The 18,826-nt window shown below is 45.6% G+C and overlaps 1 protein-coding gene across 9 annotated transcripts in view; it reads left to right on the top strand.

Annotated features, from left to right (window-relative positions):
• Positions 1–484: 484 nt before the first annotated feature.
• The window catches only part of COL26A1 (collagen type XXVI alpha 1 chain), a 167,150-nt gene continuing 148,808 nt past the window's right edge, over positions 485–18,826 (top strand). For 5 of the 9 annotated variants that reach the window (XM_032130023.1, XM_032130026.1, XM_032130024.1 and 2 more), the window contains exon 1: positions 486–937. In XM_032130023.1, the coding sequence (XP_031985914.1) occupies positions 786–937 (152 nt within the window). In that variant the 5' untranslated portion in view covers positions 486–785. Of the gene's footprint in view, positions 938–18,826 lie in introns of all 9 variants that reach the window. The other 4 variants (XM_032130025.1, XM_032130019.1, XM_032130022.1 and 1 more) reach the window with 1 other exon arrangement.

The following is an 18,826-nucleotide window of genomic DNA, read 5'->3' as shown; positions in this document are numbered from 1 at the left end:
AAGATGCACATGGTGAAGCAGAGCTCACTTTCTCACCGCTTACCTTGTGAATGAAGTGTCTTAAAAATTACTTATTTCCTACTTTATATGTGTAACTTCGGCAGCCGAAGTTATCTATGAACGTGGCAGCAGGCACCAGCTTTTGGGTATTTGGGCTGCACTGCTGAGCAGTGGGTTCCATTCGACCTGGCTCTCGGTTAATCAGGGAAACACATGGGTGTGTGTGATGCCTTGGTTTGGGGTGGGGACTGGGGCTCCCCGGGCGCTCCCAGCCGGCGGGGTGCTCCCAGCTGTGCCCCGGGCAAGGCGCAGCCCCGCGCGTTCCGTGCCCTGCGGGACCGCGGCTCCTGTGCCCCGGGCCGGGCTCCTGCCCCGACGGAGCCCCTTCGCAGCGGGGTCTGCCGCGAGGCCTGGCAAGGGTTAACGCCGAAGCCCCACGCCCCCTTTGACGGAGTCGGGCCAACCTCGCCAAATTTGAAAAGGCATCCGGGGCTGAGTGTGCGCCCTGGGAGCATCGAGCCGCGCTGGCCCCGGACCCCTTGCGCGGGCAGCAGCCGCCGCCGCCGGGGCTCGGCTTGCCGAAGGACGGGGCTTCCCTTTGGGAGCCGGAGCAGCCACCCCTGTGTCCCCGGCACCCCTGCCCCGTGCTCCCCGCTCCCGGGGGCACCTCCGTGCCGTGGGATCCTGCCGTGACCCCGGCCGGGGGAGCACGGTGTGGCCCCGGGCCTGCCGTGCAGTGTAAGAGGGAAAGGGGGAGGCGGTAGGAAAACCCCGTTCTTGCAAAAATGCAGCTTGCTCTTTTCTTGTCCTGGTGCTGCTGCCTGCATGGATGCGCGCTGGGCACTGGCTTCCTCTATCAATTCCCAGCATCAACGCTGCAGCACAACTACCCGGAGCAGAGCTCCGGCTCGCCGGGCAGCGGCTTCGCCAGTCGCCGGTGAGTAAGACCGGGTCCGCCTCCGGGCGAGGAAGCTGCGCCCCGCCGGTGGCTCCGGGGGGACAAACGGGCACGGCAAAGCCGCGGGCAGCAGTCCCTCGAAGGGTGCAGGGGCGTGCTGGGCTGCTGGCCCTCGGCGAGCCAGGCTGGGCTGCCCGCATCCTCAGTGGGGTGCGGGACGCTCCCTACCTGCCCGCAGCAGTGTCCGCCTCCTGGGGCAGGGAGCGGCTGGGGAATCGAGGAGCTGAGCTGGGATAAATGAAGCCCGCAAACTCTCCCCCTGCCGCGCCCAGCCCGTCGGGGAGGGGAAGGGGCTTTGCCGGGGCTGCGTGCCCCTGCACAGTGCGGAGCAGGAAAACCTCCTGAGCTGGGACACTGGGGATGCCGGCAGAGGGAACTGTTATAGCCCTCGGCTGCGAGGAGAAACTTGTTCAGCTCAACAAAGGAAAGCCCTTAATTACAGATCTCTCTTCAAGAGCTGCAACTTCCAAGTAGCTGTTTAAAACCAAACCTCCCACTCTTCTCCTCTCCCCCCAATTTCTTATAAACTTAATATAAATCAGGTTTGATTTACTGTATCTTACTACTTCAGTAGAGCAAACAGTTTAGGCTTCTCCCCCTCCCCTCTGTTTTCTCTGGGTATTTCTCTGGAGGTGAAACAGCTGTTCAGATGAATGAGCTGCACTGTATAAAGCAAGAGAGTGGCTTAACCTGATTTCAGTTGTTCTTGAATTTCACTATTTTCTTTTTTTCCCCTGTCATTCCCTTAAATGCGGACTTTAGATTTAATATTCAGGGCTCGTCCATCCTGTCTCTACCTCTTTTCCTTCTCCCTTGCTAATACCTAGTCTGCGTCAGTTGTGCTGCTGTGGAGGAGTGCTTCTGTTAGCACCACTTATTTGGGCTGGGGATCGGGAAAAGGCATGAACACCCTGGATTTACGTGTCGGAGGTGCTGGGGCGGCCACCAGCCCTGTGCCTTGCACGGGGCTCGCATATGGTGCGGATTCCCCCCCGAGGGGGGGTGGCTTTGTCCGCTGCGCTGTCAGACAGGCCTGGGGCTGCAGGGGGTGTGATGTTAAACTACAGCAACTGTCAAAGGGTTTGAAACGGCAGAAAATTATAGGAGAGTAATGGGATAAACCTATCCCAGCTGGATCTCTTCCAAGGTACCCCCTTCCCAAAGCATGAGCTGCAATGAGAACCACATGTCATTTGTCTTACATATCTATTAGCCTGCAGATCTTTGTTCAGAGCTACCACGCTTACATGAGTGTGGACTCTGCTCACCAAAGACCTTCCCCAGTTCACACTCTTGCACAGTTTTCCCATACCTCAGTGGTTTGGATAGGTGATGCTTTGTCAGGGGAACGTGTCCCTCTTCAAGTCTATAAAGCGTTGTGTAAAACCACATAAACCTGATTTAAACAATGATGTTGGGGAAGGCTGGTAGATTTTCTCAATTTATTTTTTATGTCTGATGGAACTTTGCCATGTGAGAATCTTCCGTTCTAGTTTAATGCAGAGGGGGAAGTAAAAAACTGAAGGGAGGAAAAAAGCACCAGTGGATGTTGTGAAAGAAAAATTCAAGTGCTCAGTCAAATATCACACGTTGAAGCAATCTTTGTATGTTTTAATTTCCCCTTGAGTGGTGAAGTTTTGCTGTTGGCAAATGTCTAACAGCTTCACTTTCTGATGGGAAAATCTGTGTGGGAAAACTTTCCCCAGCCACAGTGTTGGACTTTTGAGGGAAGTCTCCTGCCGGGTGCAGCTTCAGGTTGGGCTAGCTGGACTTTTCTGGATTTAATATGGTCCATGAGGAATGAGGCTTTTGCTCCAAGTCCAACACTGATCTATGTGGGTGCGAAGCCTTTTTTCAAGGTCTGAATCAGAGTCTGGTTTTTATGTTGTTTAGTGTCCCTTTTGCCATCAAAACCAAGGGGATCTTGGTAGCATCTGATTTATGTGAAGCAACAGCAGCTCCATTACAGCAAAGCTTTCTGGCCACTGCTTTGGAGAGACTGTGGAGGAGACAAGATGATGGGAAGGTGATTGCTATTCATGGCACTATATGGCCATTCTCACCTTCTTTTCTTCAACCTTCCCAGTGTGTGCTTTGTCCAGTGACTTCTGGCACTTTTCCTGAGTCAAAAATAAGCAGGGACAGAGCCTTGAAATTCCTGCTGCAGTTCCAGGTGTTGGTACATTGCAGCACATACTGATGTGATGCTGTATGGATGACAGGTTTCCTTGATGCAGGACACACAACTGCATCATCTGCAGTTGTCTTTTCCTGTCCTTGATCAACAAGTGATTGAGCTGTTTGGGAATCTGCTATCAAGTTTTTAAAAATTAACTTGTCATAAGAGTTGTATTTCTCCAAAAGGGGAAATTTCTGGAGTCCTTTGTGCTGATACAGCCCTTGGTATCTAGGTTGAAGGCTGGCTCAGAGATGGGCTCCTGAGGCTCTGAGGACTACTGAACATGTTTCCTGCCAGAAAAATACAGCCCTGGACAGTAAAAAGCTTGGGGTAGTGGTGAAGGGAAAATTGGAGGAAAAATATACGATTATTCACATTCTTCAAAGTGAAGCCATGGAATACTTGTTCTGAAGGAACAATGTGTTCTTCGTTTCCTTTTTTTTCTTTTTTAAATGAATATTCTGTCATCTGGTTGGCTTCAGTTGACAGGTCTTGGTTATTAGACCAAAGACACTTGCAGTCTATCTTTGCATGTGCTTGAATTGCTTTGAACTTTCGATGTGCAAGTGCTAGTGACTGAAATCCAGGCAGCAGTGTCTGTTGGCATTGTATAGACTGCAACAGCCTCACAGTTTAGCTTGAAATTCCCATTCAGTGCATGTATTTTGAACTTGCTGCTGTGTTAAGGCGATGAATGGGAAGAGGGCCTTTCTGGAAGCATAAGAATGGAGGGGCTGCCTGCCAAGGAGAAATCGTCCTCCAAGCTTTGAGGAGCTTTGCTAACTGAGTTAAGGGAAGCTTGTTCCCATGCTGGAAGTAGTTCAGTTGTCAAGGAACACCTGCCTCTGTGTTAGTCGTCTTTGGGGTTGGTGTTCTCCCAACTCCTTGTTCTATTTTCCTGTACTTTCTAATTAGTCATGCACTGAGCCCTTGTGAGCTTAATTGTGGGAGTGAGAAACTTCTGAGAGTAGATGCAGGGCTTAGACTGGAAACATCTTTGGATGAGAAGTGGAGATGGCTGAAAGAAAACCCGAAAACATGAACCCAAAAGCAATGTAGGATGATAATTTTTTTTACTGGGATCATTACAATACTATCACAAAAGTCATTTGGGGTGGATGCGAGTCGAACTGTGGTAGTTTGGTCTTCAAAACACTTCTCAGCCTAAAAACTTCTTCCTGTTAACGAGCATTAGAACCATGATGTGACAAATGACAGGACTGTACGAATAGGGATTCTTATCCACATTCTAATGGTAATTACACGTTTGGTCACAGTAATTCCCAGTGCTTCCTACAGCAGTGATGTTTCTTGTGGATGGATATGGAGAGGAAAGTAATATCTGTCAGCTGGAATCTCTAAGTATTTGGCTGCCAGAGGCAGAGGCTTTGGCATGGAAGGCCAGGTGGCCTTTACCCGTATCTTGTTGTGCCTCAGAGCACAGCTGAGGAGAGTGAGACCGGGGATCCAATTGCTTCTTTACCAATGGTTTACTCCATGTCAGAGGGCACATCACTTGGCTGTGGATTCCATGGAATAGTTAGACATGCTCTGTGAGCTACTTTGACATGGGAATGATATTTAAACAGACATCAGCTTTCCAGTACTGCAGCTTGTCTTGCTTCCCCAAGAAACCCAAAGTGTTGGTGCTTGAAATATGCTGTCAATTATTCCTTCAGGAACCAGTTTCCTAACAGGTCACTTGAATGTCTGGCTCTCAAGATCAAGATGTCTGGGTGGACCTCTTGTAGGTAGATGTGTTCTTTCCAAAATAACTGCCTGTGTTGAGTCTGGCCCTACAGCTACACATATGCTGGGCTGGAATTTCCCCTCCCCAGCACAACTGCACTGTAATGTAGCAACCTCCAGCCTCTGAGGTGAGGTTTTAGTGCGTTTAAATACTGTGGGTCTCTTTATGTGATAGAAGCCTGTTCTTAGTACTAAAAGATGGTCTATGAATAAGTATCCCTATTTATGCAGTCTGTCAGAATGCCTTCAGAATTGTATCTGGAGTTTTCCTGATGGATTTTTATTAATTCTCTCCTCACTAGAGAAAGATGACTTGAACCTTATTTCAGCCTCAAATTCTGAACCTCTCGTGACTCTTAAGTGGGTGTGGAATATAAAACTATACATATTGGCCAAATGTGGTTCTCCTTTTAGTGACAGGATCTTGCTCTCTGAGTCATTCCCTCCATCACCTAATAGTCTGCTCATTGCCTGAAGTCTCTGGTTTGCTGTGGACTGTGAGGATGTCAAGCAAACAAACTGGGATTTGTGTCATGCTGAGTCCTCTGCTCTAATTCAGCTTTGAAGTGCCCGACCCAGGTAACCAAGAGGTCAGAAGGTCTTGAGCTCATCACCAGACCCTGGAACTATCTGGTGTTTGTTCCCTGGACTCTGCAGCCATATGATCTTCATCTGACTCGTGGGGTTCAGGGCTGTAACTTTGCAATGCAATTAGCAGTGGAGCCAATGGTAGTGTAAGGGTCTGGTGACACTGGAATGGCTTTTAAATACCAGATGTGGCTGTAGCTACTGCAGTAAATTGTATTCCTGTAGGAAATCTGCTGTCCTGTCTTTCCAGCTGCTTGTGTGAATAATTTCCTCTTAGGTAGGTTTCATTTACCATCTCGAGGGGGAAAAAAAAAGGGAGCAGAAAGGCAAAACAATGGGTGCCAGTGAACTTGTGCTCCCCTTGGTTAAATTAACAAATGTTTCTTTCAATAATCCTTATTTTTTAGTTTAAAGTTGAGCTTGTTAGTGTGCTAAAGTCCTAGTGGAAACAAGTCAGGTTAGAAATGTCACAGCTTTGCCTGGGGAGTGGTTCTGTGACACTGGGATCATAGAATATTCACTCACATCTTTGTTTTGTTGGGCCGTGTCTTGACAAAGGGGGAAAAATGAAGACTGTCTTTCAGATAACAATGAAAAACTGAAAGCATAGAGTGCTTTAGGCCTTCTGGGTCAGGGTAATGGACCATTTCTTGCATTAGACCTCCAGCATGTCCGGAAATGTTACTGGTTTATAAAGCATAGATGCCTTTCCTGTAGGATAATACAAAAATTCATCCAACTGCATTTCTGAAATATGCACAAAGCTCTTGACTCACTTTTAATTAGGCAGATCTAGACAGTGCTTAAATCTACTTCCACTGAGGCATAATGTTTATTTTGAATCTTTGAGCATACGGCCAGCCTGTGCCAACTTAGATATCACAAAGATTCTGTTGACGATAATAGCTGCAAATTGGAAAAAAGGCTAATGCTACTAATTTGGTTACTGCCTTACATTTTTCATCTTTTTATATAGTTGAATAACACTAAATCACTTGCTTAGTGTAATTATGCACAGTGTAGCACTCATCTGAATTAGAGTCCTGCAGAAAACCAGCAAGAGTAGGAACTGTGATGTTGTTCCTTTTTGGTTTTGTTTCTTACCTCCTTTTTTTTGGGAGAAATGATTGCTTGTCAATGTGTAATTTATTACATGATTTTGGTGCTTTGGCTGGTTTTGACAAACAGTGTTTTCCTTCTCTTGGAATTGATCAGATGTGTAAGTGAAGAGTGTGCCTGGGTGGAAGTGTTGCCTGTAATGTTTAGGCCTGGCTGTTTGAAAATAGCTGAATGTTTCAGGGAGGACCAACAAATAGGAAGCTATTTCAGGTTTCAGACTCCTTTTCAGCTTCTAAAGCTGGGCAATCATATTTCTGGCAGAGCAAGAAGCCTCTTCTATCTGTCTAGAAATGGCTTTCACCCAGAGGCCCACACAATGGATGCCTCTGAGACAAAAGCTGAAGGCAGCTTCACAATGTTTCATGTTTGGAACAGATCAGTCTCCTCTTCCATGTCGATGTAGTTTATCTGGAAAAGAGAATCTGCCACTCAAAATCATAACAGTTGAATTTGAAACTGAGAAGAGAATGTATCTGTGAGATTCTCTTATTTAGGACTCTTGCCTTTACCTCTGTGGTTTGCTTTGTGTCTCCTGTCCATCCTCCCAGAGCTGAGTAAGGCTGTTCTTATCCAGCCACCTGCCTTTGTGCTGAGCAAACAAACCATCTGTCAAAACATTAAAGCTCATGTGAGGTACCACTGCATAGAAGGGACCAATTCATGTCCAATATTGACATCAGGTTATGTAGTCAGATGTCTTTTTAATCAATTCCACTTTTTCTGCCCCTAGGAACTGGGTGGAAGTGATATTCTTTGCAGGATTTGTGCTGGATACAGGCATGTGTTTGCTCAGAGCATCTCAGAAATGCCAGTGCAGTGAAATCATGAGGCAGGGGAGTATTCCCTGGATGTGGTTGTGTAACCAAGTTGTATTGAGTCCGTAGAGTTAAGAACAGGTCCAGTTCTGTTTCTTCTGGATGTCCCCCCGCCTCTTCTGTGTGTGTATGTGCACTCTGGAGAGGAGGTGTGTTTGTCTCTGCAGATGGACAAGACTTGATTCCTGATTTCCACTTTTTAATGGAATAAAAAGACCAAGGACATGGAAAGAGCATGCCTTATAAAGGCAGTATAGGACAAGGTGTTTCATGAAAGATGCCTGTTTCATGAAAGGGCAGTTTTGGGGGTGGACTGTGAGGAAGGGGCACAGCAAATTCGGTTGCAGGACCCGAGTACTGAGGTTCTTGGTTTTCTGTGTGAGAAATGGGAACGGGATGCCCCTTATCCTGTGCATGTTGGATGTTAGAGCTGTTTAGGACTTAGAAAAGGCAGCTGCATAGGTGCTAAATGAGCTAGATACTCCTTTTGCCCTGTTGTGATGACCTTGTGAGATGGAGTTGCTCAGTTAAGGCACTACACAAAAACTTCCCTTCTTGTCATTGGCTTGTTTTGTGCCTGGGGTCAATCAACATCTGCTTTTTCCCTACAGGACTTTGTTTAGTTGTTCAGAAGTGTGGTGCTGGGAGCTCTCAGCCTGGTTTGAGCTGCTGCTCCTGGGGAAGGGCTGGGGGCAGATGGGCTGGTGGATGACATAATGTCTCCGTGCTGGGCTCCCGTTGGCCCGGGGTGGCGGTGCTTGCTGGGGTGTGGTAGCCCTGAACGGAAGGGCAGACATTTCTTTTTTGCTGTGTGCTGCTTAGCCCTTATTAAACTCAGATGTTTCTAACCCCTTCCTCCAGGCTCTCATTATTGCTGTAAACATAGCAGAGCACAGGGAGCTTTTTCAAATCCTCATTTGAGGCAGCAATGGGTGACAGCTCTCCCCACATGAATTTAACACTCCAACCCGAGGGAGATTCTGCCTGTGTTTCCCCTAAAGAAAAAGACTTTTTCATCTGATGCCACTTCTCTTGTTCCTGCCTCGGGTTGCTTGGCTTCCTGGCTTTCTTCTTGCCTGATTCTGTCTTGTTCTTCCCCAGAACCTGTCTGGTTTCTGCTACCTTGCTCAATGTGGGCTGTCTGGCTGCTTGTCTCATCACTGTATCTTGTTCAAATGTTGAGTTGTTTGCATTTTCAGTGGCAGTGAAAGCGATACCAACTAAAATAAGGTTTCTGTTGCTGTGCTAGGATGAGTTAAAAAGGCTCTCCTGGAAGAAACACCTAGACCTGCCTGTCAGCAGGTCTGTATCTCAGCTGTACCTGTTCCAGATTTACTGTGTGCCTCTGACAGAAAATTATATTGCAGCTTTCTGTAGAGGGAGAAAGAGGGGAGAGACTGCCATGGTAACAGGATCTTAGATGCTTCCTACCTATGAACCACAACTTCACCCAGCATGAGCTACTGTACCCCTGTGGGGGAACTTAGGAATCCTCGGTATCTTTGAATATAACCCGCTAACTTTGAGGTAAATCCAGGCTATTTATAACCTCCTTGTACGCAGTTCTCCAAGGACTATATCCATTGCAAATCTACTGAGGAGTCTCAAATATCTGTCCATTTAATATAATTTTTCTTTGAGCTGAGAAATTCTTGGCCCAGTTGAGGTATCAGGGCTGCTTTGTGCATAGCATTGGCTTGGTAAAAGCTGTGCTCCTGCAAGATCTCTGAAGGTCTCTGTCAGATCATCTGTATGACTCGTTCTCGTGGCTTTTGTGTCTCACTCTAGTCTTGCGTTGTCACTTGTTGTAAATTGAGCTAAAGAGCTCTCGACAGTTCAGAGCCAGGATATGGCAGATGGTTAGGAAGGTCATTGCCATTTTGATGCTGTATTTAGTCACTGGGTGCTACGTTTCCTTTTGGAAATTTAGGCTATCCTAAGACACTTAGAGATGAGCTACCTTGTTGCAAGTTTCTCAAAATTTGGTACCTTGAGTCTCTGGCTTGGTTTAAATTGTCCTTCTAAAGTTTCTGGCATGTGGGGATGTACAGAGAGCTTTTCTCAGTTGTGACTCTACATCTCCAAGAAAACACTGATTTAATTAGTGGTCACTGCAGATTTGAGGTGAACTTTTTATGCAGCTTTTAATAAACTTAGAGCTAAAATGGCAGCGCCTCTGAGAACTGAGTTGTCAGCTTGTGTCTGTCACTGGCACCAGCAGTACAGGACAGAGAAAATCTGATATGCTTAAGCTTCAGTATTTCAACATGGCAAACCCTGCTAACCTAAACACTGAGGGGGGAGCTGCATTCTTTGCTGTGCCTAATCTCTGTATTTTGTTTAACATGCATTCCTGCCAGAACTTTATTGGACAGAACAATAGTGACCAGCTGGGCAAGTGACCCTGGCTTTTCTGGTCGGCAGAGGAATTCAGCATCTGAGAAGTTCAGATTCTCATGTGCAGCTTAAAGTGATCTGGATTTAGTTGCTTTTAATTATTAGCTGGCTGATTCTTAAGGCTTTGTTTTCCACCCTCTTTCCCAAGAAAAATACTATTTCCTTAAATGCTCAATATATATTCTATAGAGCAGCGCAAAGTCTGGGAACTGAGACTTGCAAGTTCTTTCTCTCTTTTCTTTCCCCTAAATAAAATGGGAATAGTAATACTTCCCTTCATGTAAGGGAAGGCTCTGGGGAGTATTTCACGAGGGTGTGGTTATATCTTAGAGGGAAAGCTACAAAATCCAAAGGATTGTATATGAATTTATGCCGAAGTTTATAATAAATTTATGAATGATAATACTTGGCTTTTGTATAAACTTCCACTCTTACAGAATAGAGGTCATTGTGCTCCCTGTTTACTGCACCCCTCTGAGTCTGGATGACTGAAATTGGTCTTTGGGAATAAGTCTTTGCCTGAGCTCTGCAGACAAGGATTAGTTTGAAGGGGATGCTGAGGGGTGGGAGAGGGAAGTGCTGAGCAAGACAGACTGGATTGACCAGCAGCAGAGGGCTGGGTGATGGCACAGGCTGAGGGGTTTTCGTGTCCCCAGGGTGGTTTTTGGGAGCCTGGATGTGGGACATACCTTTAGAAGCAGCACTGACCGACGGGGCTCAGGACACAAATGCCTGTGGCAATGGGTGTGACCCACAAATACCAGCCTTGGAGCAAAGGCAGCTTTGGGCTGTGATGCTGCAAACTTTTCCTGTTCCTATCTGAAGTACAGCAGGGAGCAAAAAGGCAAGTTGGCTCTGTAGGATGTTACAGTGCTTGGCTTAATGCTGCTGTAAATCAGCATAACCTGCAGCAAAAGCTTTAGTCTCCCTGCAGTGTATTTCAGGATACAGCACCGAGCCAAAGGGTTTAAACTATCACACAGTAAAATGCTGTCTCTGGGGCAGCTGTTACTGGAAGTCACTAATGTATATCACAAATGATACAAAAATTTTGGATTACAGAGTGGTAGGAATTCTTAGGCTGTCGGCCTGTGGATAAGCTTTGAATGAGTGTGCATTGCAAGCAGAAATAATAGCATCTCATATTGCCAAGCACTAGAAAAATACTTGAGGCCTGATACTGTAATTAAAAGTCTGCTAAAAGCCTTGCAAGACCTCTGCAACCAAACCCATTGGAAATTTATTTCAAGAACCGCAGCAACATACTAATTTTCTTGGGTAATGTCCTTTTGAAACAATCAAGCTCTCTAATTATGTCTGTCAGGCCTTGCCAAGTGGTTCTTGGCATCCGAACTAGAAGGTTTTCAAAGTAGCTTCTGCAAATGACTGTGGAATTTTGCTGAAGGTAAACTTTCAGCTCCCAGGTACCATTTGGAGAAGCGGCTGCATGACTTTTAGTAAGGTTATGGTGAAGCCGTGTATCTCTACAGTGGCTGGGAAGAAAGGGGAGAAAAGTGGGAACATGGAAATTACAGGAATCATCCCAGCTTGTCTCTTGAATTGAATGCAGCTAGAAATGGGGTTGATTTGTGCTGGACATTTCAGCTAGTGTCCTGGCTGAGCCTGGGAGTCATCTTGTGCTGCCTGTGTCTGGGTGATGGGTTGGATCCCAGCATCCCTCAGGAGGCAGGGTTGGCTTTGCAGGGCATCTCCATAAGCTCTGATGTCTGGGGGTGGTTTGGGTTTTTTTGTTGTTGTTGGTTGGTTGGATTTTTTTAACCAACCAGCCAAAAAAACCCACCACAAAGACCAACACCAAACCCTACACAAACATTTGACTGGAATCACACACTTCCCACAGGCTTCTGGCTCAAATGTTGCCAGTAACAGCTGGATAGGTGAACAGGCTGTTCCTGTGGACGTACCTACAGCAAGGGGAACCAGTTCAAGAGTTGTTCTGTCACTTTGTGCTCTGAGGTTCTACCAACATTTTGGACTTGTGTATGAAGTGGTTTCAAGTAAAACTCAAACCATTTTTTCCTGCTGGGACGTGAGTCTGTCACAGCTGTTTAATGTGATGTTCAGCACTGCAGTGTTCGTATATCCCCCTATAGCTCCTTAGAAATGGCTCAAGCGAGTGCTGTGGCCATGGCAGCTGCTGGCTTTGCTTTCAGGGTGGCTGAATCTGGCACTATCCTTTGCTGAGACAATGCATGGAAAAATTTCTCCAAACTGTAGTGAAAGGTGTAGAGGAAACCTCTCATGGATGTTTGTACGAGGGAGAAAAAGCCACAAACAAGTTTGAGCTGTGGCGTGTGAAGGCTGTTTGTGTACATACTTAGTGCAATAATAAACACAGATTGTTACTGTCTGTCACTCACACGTTTGCTGGTTTGCCCTCAGCCAGTAAAGCAACAGTAAGATGTTCCTCCCAAACTACGAAAAAGGTACCAGAAATACAGAATAACTGTCACCCGTTGATAAAATTCAGGTCATAACTGCTTGTTTTAATCAAACTTTTATCTTCCATGCTGTTTGTGTCACTCTTCATCCTCTGATGGAAGAAATGTGTGTAAACAGAAAAAGAGGAAAAAAGTTAATCTCTCTTTAATGATTTTGCCTTGAATTTGCTCCAAGCTTTTGTAAGTATTGTATGTTTAATGTCTTTAGTGTCAGCCACTGGTTTGTGCACACAGACCAAGACCCTCTCACCAATAACTCCAGACATTCCCACTCCCAGCAGAATGATGAGGGATGCCTGTGAAGCCTTTGCTTTAGGAGTTTGGTTCATTTGTGGGCATCAGTTTGTATGTACCCTCACCAATTTGTGGTTAAAATACTTTATGTTGTGGGGTTTTGCGTTTTGCCATGGTGGAGCAGTTTGTTTGCTCTGCCCTTTTGCATTGGCAGGTAACTTTTAACTTAAACCACCACCAAAGAAACCCTACAAATGCCCATCTAATGGAGTTTGCTGTACAATTGTGCACAGAACAGGGTAGGAATTTTTCTGACCAAATGCCTGTATCTCTCCTTCAGACCTCCTGCTGTCCCCTCTCTTGCTCAGTGCTGCTTTCTCCCCGTCCGATTTCCCACGTGTGTACTCGGGAATGTTTCAAGGCAGTGTTATCATTCCTAAGGAATCTACTGTGCGTGCACAGGCTATGGAGGGTTTTTTTTCAGCTGTTATTGCTTGGCCAAATCAAACCCATTTTCCACCTGGATACCAAAATGTAGATCTCCTCCCTTCCAAACAGAGGCTTCCAAAGCACTGAGGCACTAAAGCGGTTTCTTAGATTGCTCAAGAATTTTTTAATAACAGAGAAAGGTGTTAGTGTTTCCGTTCACGAGAGAAAGGCTTTCTTTTTTTAAGCTCTTTTTATTTCTAATGAACAAACTGGGTTGCAGCAGGGTTTAAAAGGAGAATACAAATAATTGTTCTTGGCTAGAAATGAGGTATGGTGACTGCTTCCAAAACCAGTGAAAGCTTAGGAAGCTGTGTTAAAAGCAGAACAAACCTTTTACATCGAAAATAGGTAGGTAGAGCATTTAGTTTCTTGCTGTCTCTTTACAGTCTGTCTGTGGACAGATATCAAAGTGCAGGGGGTTCTGTGTGATTAAAACACACCACCTGCTGAAGAGTGAGTTTAAAACTTGATGAGGGAACACTGGGTGCTCACTAGCAGGGGTTTGGGACTACTGTGTGCAAAGAGCTGATGCTATGGGGTTATTTTTTATGGCTTTGGGCAGGTGCAGTCAGGAGAGTGTAAGAGTGGGAGTGTGGAGGAAGGTGAAAAGGAGGCTGCTGGTGCAGCAGGTTGTTGTGCCTGGAACTGCCTCCTCCAAGACATGCTAGAGTTGCAGGGAGATTTCCATGAGGCCTCTACTTAGTGCAGAGGAGGCTCTTTGGAAGGTCTGGGGAGGTGTTCTAGAGCAATAAACTTCATTTAGATGGGCACTGGGAATTACTGGCTTGAGAGGGAGGCAAGGAAGAGAAATATATGATAAGCTAACCACCCATGGATGTGGACTTGTGTTTGTAAAGGCTGTTGCTAGTTTGCTACACTAATGGTGGTTTTTAAGAGCTTTAGCCTGTGCAAGTTGGAATTTATTAACCTTAAAGCTATTGATAGATCCTCCTGCCTTAGCTCAGTTTCTGATCTTGCGCTCAATATGCCCTTGGATCAAAACTAGCTGTTGTAAAGGGCAAACTCAGCTCTCTGATCACAGAACAGATCTCAGTTCTGATGTTCCTACTTCCCTACACATGAAACTCCCATGGGTGTGACTGGAACAATAGGATTATTTTCCAAATTATTTTTTATTTTAGTAACGCCCAGGACAGCCTTGTGCCAGACATGGCAGACATGGAATAAAAAGTTCTCAATTTAAATAGCAAATTAACACACAGGCTTTGGGGTTTGTTTTCCAGGCTGATTAACACTTTGAATACCCAGGCAGAGAGGTTTTCCAAGACTTTATTTTCACTGAACTGGGTCTTATGTGGCTCATCCTGGGGATCTCTGAGCTGAGCTGGGGGTAACAACCTGATTTATCTACTGCACACAACACAGCCTGGTGTTCAAATGACCTGGCACATTGGCAGAGCGGTTACTGGAGGAAAGTGCTTTGCTTTTGAGGTACTGGTCATGTTAGTGGGGTACAGCTGTCCCCAAAAGCATCTTCCTGGAGCACCAGCAGGAGTCTTGTCTCAGGCCTGGTGCAAATGCTGGCTCAGGGGTACCTGAGCTTCAGCTGCCTCACTGAGCACAAGTGGCTAATATGAGAAATCTAAAACGAAGAGGAGAAATTGTTGATCTCAAAGCGAAATAAGAAGAAGGATTTGTCTAGACTGTCCTATTGTTTCTAATCACCTCTTCCAGCGGAGGAAACATTAGAAAACAGTAGGTTTTCTTGCACTTGAGGAAAGGCTGTTCCCTTGGTGGTTTCAGTGGGGTTGTTGTCACGTCTGGCTCTTTGAAAGTCACCTGAACCAGGAGTGATATGCAATACAGCTGAGCCTGCACACCTGCTGCAGCTTCACTCTGGAAGAGGTGCCTTTGGCTCATGAAATCCTGTTCCCAACAGTGATGGGCAACCACACAGTAGGTCACTACTTAGGAAAGTCTGCTGTGTAGTCCCTTGTGCACCAGAGCCCACAAATTCCTTTACAAGTCACTGACCAAATGGAAGACCTAGACTGAAACAATTGTAATGTGTCACAGGAAAAGAGAAGGGGGCACGAGGAAGAAGTGTTGCTAGAGGAGTTGTGGGTTCCGTTTTCCTGACACAGCTGTTTGTGCAGCTATTTCCAGTTGCATCCTAAGACTTGTGAATCTGAAGGTGATTCTTTGATCTGGTTTTTGATACCTTTTGGGGTTCACTGCTCTGAGGGTTGAAAAACATAAGGAAAACACATCTGCATTCCCTTAAAGAGAAAGCGATGTGCTGTCTGCAGGATCTCTACCTATCTTTTTCTTTCTAGCTGTCAAAAGGATGTACCTGTCTCCAGTGGCAGCAATATCCCAACTGTTCAGCTCCAGGAAAGACCCAAAACATGCATATTACCTGAACAGATTAACATCATGCAATAGTAGGAAGCAATGACTTGATCATGCCATCCTGATTTTTTTTTGATACACTCAGCTCTGTCCTTTTGACATTGCCTTTTGTTCTTGCTGTAGTTTGTGGTTTTTGGTGCCGGTATAATGCTAATGAAAAACACTGCTTCATTTGGGCCAAGTGCCTGTGTTCCTGTCATGCATGTGGCATTCATTGCTGCTGGTAAGTGCTGGGAGTTTGGCACCAGACGGCTGAATGGGAGGCACAAAGATGCTCTGTTGTCTGTACAGAACTCTATAAGCAAAAAACCAAAACAAATTTGGGAGCAGGCCCTGTCCAATCCCTGCAGACTGGCTGGTGAGCCAGATACAGGCTCTGTAGGGCAAAGTGTGTGACTTAAGGAGACGCTGAATCCAGAACGAGCCTGATTTGTCCCTTTTGGAGGAGTGAATTCTGCAAAGTGTTTTGTTACAGTGTAATGTGGCAAGGGGAATTACAGACAGCTATGGGCACTGCCTTTGTGGATGGCGGAGGAGCAGCTGTAGCCACGACAGGAGCAGCAGTAAAGCACAGGATGCTCTAACAGGGTCAGTGACTCCTTATACCAGTTTGCCCAATGTTTTCCTCTCTGCAAAGGTTTTGAGGACAAGCAGGTATGTGTCAGTGCCCCATTCTTCTACTTCAAATTTGCACTCTACCTCTTGCTAATTCAAAGTTAGAGTTTAAATCTGAATGGATTTTTGTGAACGTAGATGTAGTGACTTTTATCAAAGTTAGTCTGGTGCTACTAATGAGGATCAGGGTCACTGCCTCAGCTTAGTCAGTTCTAGATCAGACCCTCAGAGTAGGACACAGACAAGTACCAAATGTAGACTTTGACCACAGGGATCTGTTTCAGACAAATAGTTGGTGTGCCAAATCCCAGCTCTCTACTTTCAATCAAGCTCGTAAGGATTTGTTCCTTCCATGATCCCACCCCTCTTTTCAAGGTCAGGCTTTTTAGGAATGAACAAACCAATACTATGGATGTATTCACAGTATGGAGGTGTTAGACCTATCTACAACCATGTTATCCAGCTGTGCAAAAATGTTTAGACTCGGGTTCTTCTTTTGAAAGGCTTTAATTCAAGCAGCTTTTATGTTGCAAAAATGACATACTTGGTTGTAATTGTGCATGATTTCCATGCTGCATGGATATCAAATGCCAAATTCCATCAAGTCAGTCTAATTTAACAAAGACAGATTCCATGGATTTTTTTTGTACATTTCCTCCTTCCTCCCTCTGTGAATGCTGGAAACTACTGTCTTCTCATTGATTGTGATAAGTTCAGGGGAGGGAGCAGCAAAACATTTCAGTGCGTAAAAGAATGTCTGTAAAAGCAAAGAACTTCAAAGGAGTGAACCCCCTTTTATTTCTGAGCACTCAGTCATGGACTAACTTCTTTCATTTCCATGCTGAAGGTAATTATGGTTCAGGTCAACCATATTTATGGTTTGATTCAGCTGGAACATGTCACTGGCAAACTGAGGGGAGATGGGTGCTGGGTATAAACCAGAGGGACTGGAGGAATATTCCTTGTGTCTTCTCAGCTGTCTGCCCCTATGCACACACAGACAGGTATACAGGCACTGAGAGGCATGTTCTGAATGTGATCGGTTTGTTTCTGATACTACCTCCCTGATCGATGTTTAAATCTTCATCTGCCTCTGTTCTATTGATGTGATGAAGATTTTTTGTGTTTTCTTTTAGACTCCTGTTATACCTTTTTACAACTTCTGTATCCTTAGTGGTTTTTGCCTGCATTCCTGACCTTGTTTGTTCAGCTCAGAGACTCAACATTTTAGAAGCTTTGTAGCTGGGGATCAGTGTGCCCCAGACCCCAAGGTCCTCTCCAGAACACATTCTGTAAGCTCAGATAGAACCATCCAGGGGAAGGCTCCCTGGGGAGGGGGGCTCATTCGAGCCTCTCATTGGAGAATTTTTGATAGATATGCTAATTAGTAAGACATATAATGGTATACCAGATCTTTTGGGGCTGTGCATTTCGGTGCATTTGACCTGGATGTGGTGCATCTAAGGATCCTTAAACTAAATACCAAGGTAAAATCCCTTTTTCCCTTCTAACCATGTTTGAGTCTTGATTTTAAGACCAGGAAAAGGCATCACTATCCTGCATTAATGTCAGTGCTGATGCTCTACAAGTGAATCAAGTGTATGTAATAGGTGAGTGTTCTCATCTTCACAGCCCCTCCTGAATAGCTGCAGCAGCTGGAAGGTGCCTTGTGAATGAGTTTGAAAGTTAGAAGAAAAGAGGAATGTTCTCATGGCTGAAGGAGCTGAATGTGGCTCTGGGGAGCTGGATTCCCTCCTTGTCTCTGAAGAAGAGTTGCACATGTGTTCCATAGTATTTAGCTATTCTGCTTCTAGGTGTTTAATAATTCCAGTAGAGAGAGGGCTTCCCTTAGCCCATGTAACTTCAGTGGCTGCAGGAGGATAAGGTAAAATCTTGTGCAGTTTCCTATGGATTGAAGAAAGCTCACCCCTTGAGGCAGTGCTTTTTGCAGGGTCATCCCTGCACAAAGCAAAGCAAGGAAATTAAATGTGCTTGGCTGCAGAACTTGCTAAAGATTGAGGCTGTTGTGCAGACTGAACTGTGTTTTCCTCCTAAGGTAAAGATTCCTCTAGGACTAAACTCCCTCCAGCAGGCTCTGATAATCCACTTTTTGTGGGAAAACTTAAGGCTCTTCTTGGCAAGTGAGCATTTGAAGTGCACTAAGCACAGAACATATTGCCCCCCTGGGGAAGGGTTATGCTATTGGGAGGTTCCTAGATAAATTGTCCCATCTTACTCTGCTAGCCAGAACTTATTTTTATGGCCACTTTGTTCAGACTCTTATTGTGGGGGTGGAGTGGTGGTGTGTGCAGAGAGATTGGAGTTCCTTCCAATCTTTGTCTGACCAGCATAGTGGAGTGGGAGACCTGGAACTTGTCTTGTTCTTATTCGTGCCTCTGGCTCTCTGCTGCTTCAAATGGCTGCTGCTGTCTGGCTTCAGAAACACCAGCAGCCTTCCAGTTTTATTCCTTTCCCAAAATGAATGGGCTGTTACAAAGATTTTTCTCCCTTTCTCACAGGAGTCAGGGTAACCTCTATTAGTGACTATGAAGTGCTCAGTGGGAGTAAGGCATGCGTAAAACATCAATATTGACAACAAGATTACTGTGGCTTGTCATGGCTTCTGACTTGCAGGCCTCTTAAAACTTTGTAACGGAGGAGCAGAATCTGCTTTGAGCTGAACTCTGCCATCATAAGCTTGTGTACAGCCAGCCCCTCGCCCCTGCCAGGTGGTCTTTCATGGATTCCTTAGCAATGGTCCATCTATCTACAGGCCTGAATCAATCCATCAACTCTGAACATTCCAAGATTGTGGAGACTGCTGGTTACAATTGAATTTTGTAGCTGG

Source organism: Corvus moneduloides, chromosome 20, assembly GCF_009650955.1.
Source record: "Corvus moneduloides isolate bCorMon1 chromosome 20, bCorMon1.pri, whole genome shotgun sequence".
Lineage (NCBI taxonomy): Eukaryota > Metazoa > Chordata > Aves > Passeriformes > Corvidae > Corvus > Corvus moneduloides.
Note: the sequence above shows the minus strand (reverse complement) of the source record. Positions and strands in the feature narration are given on the sequence as shown.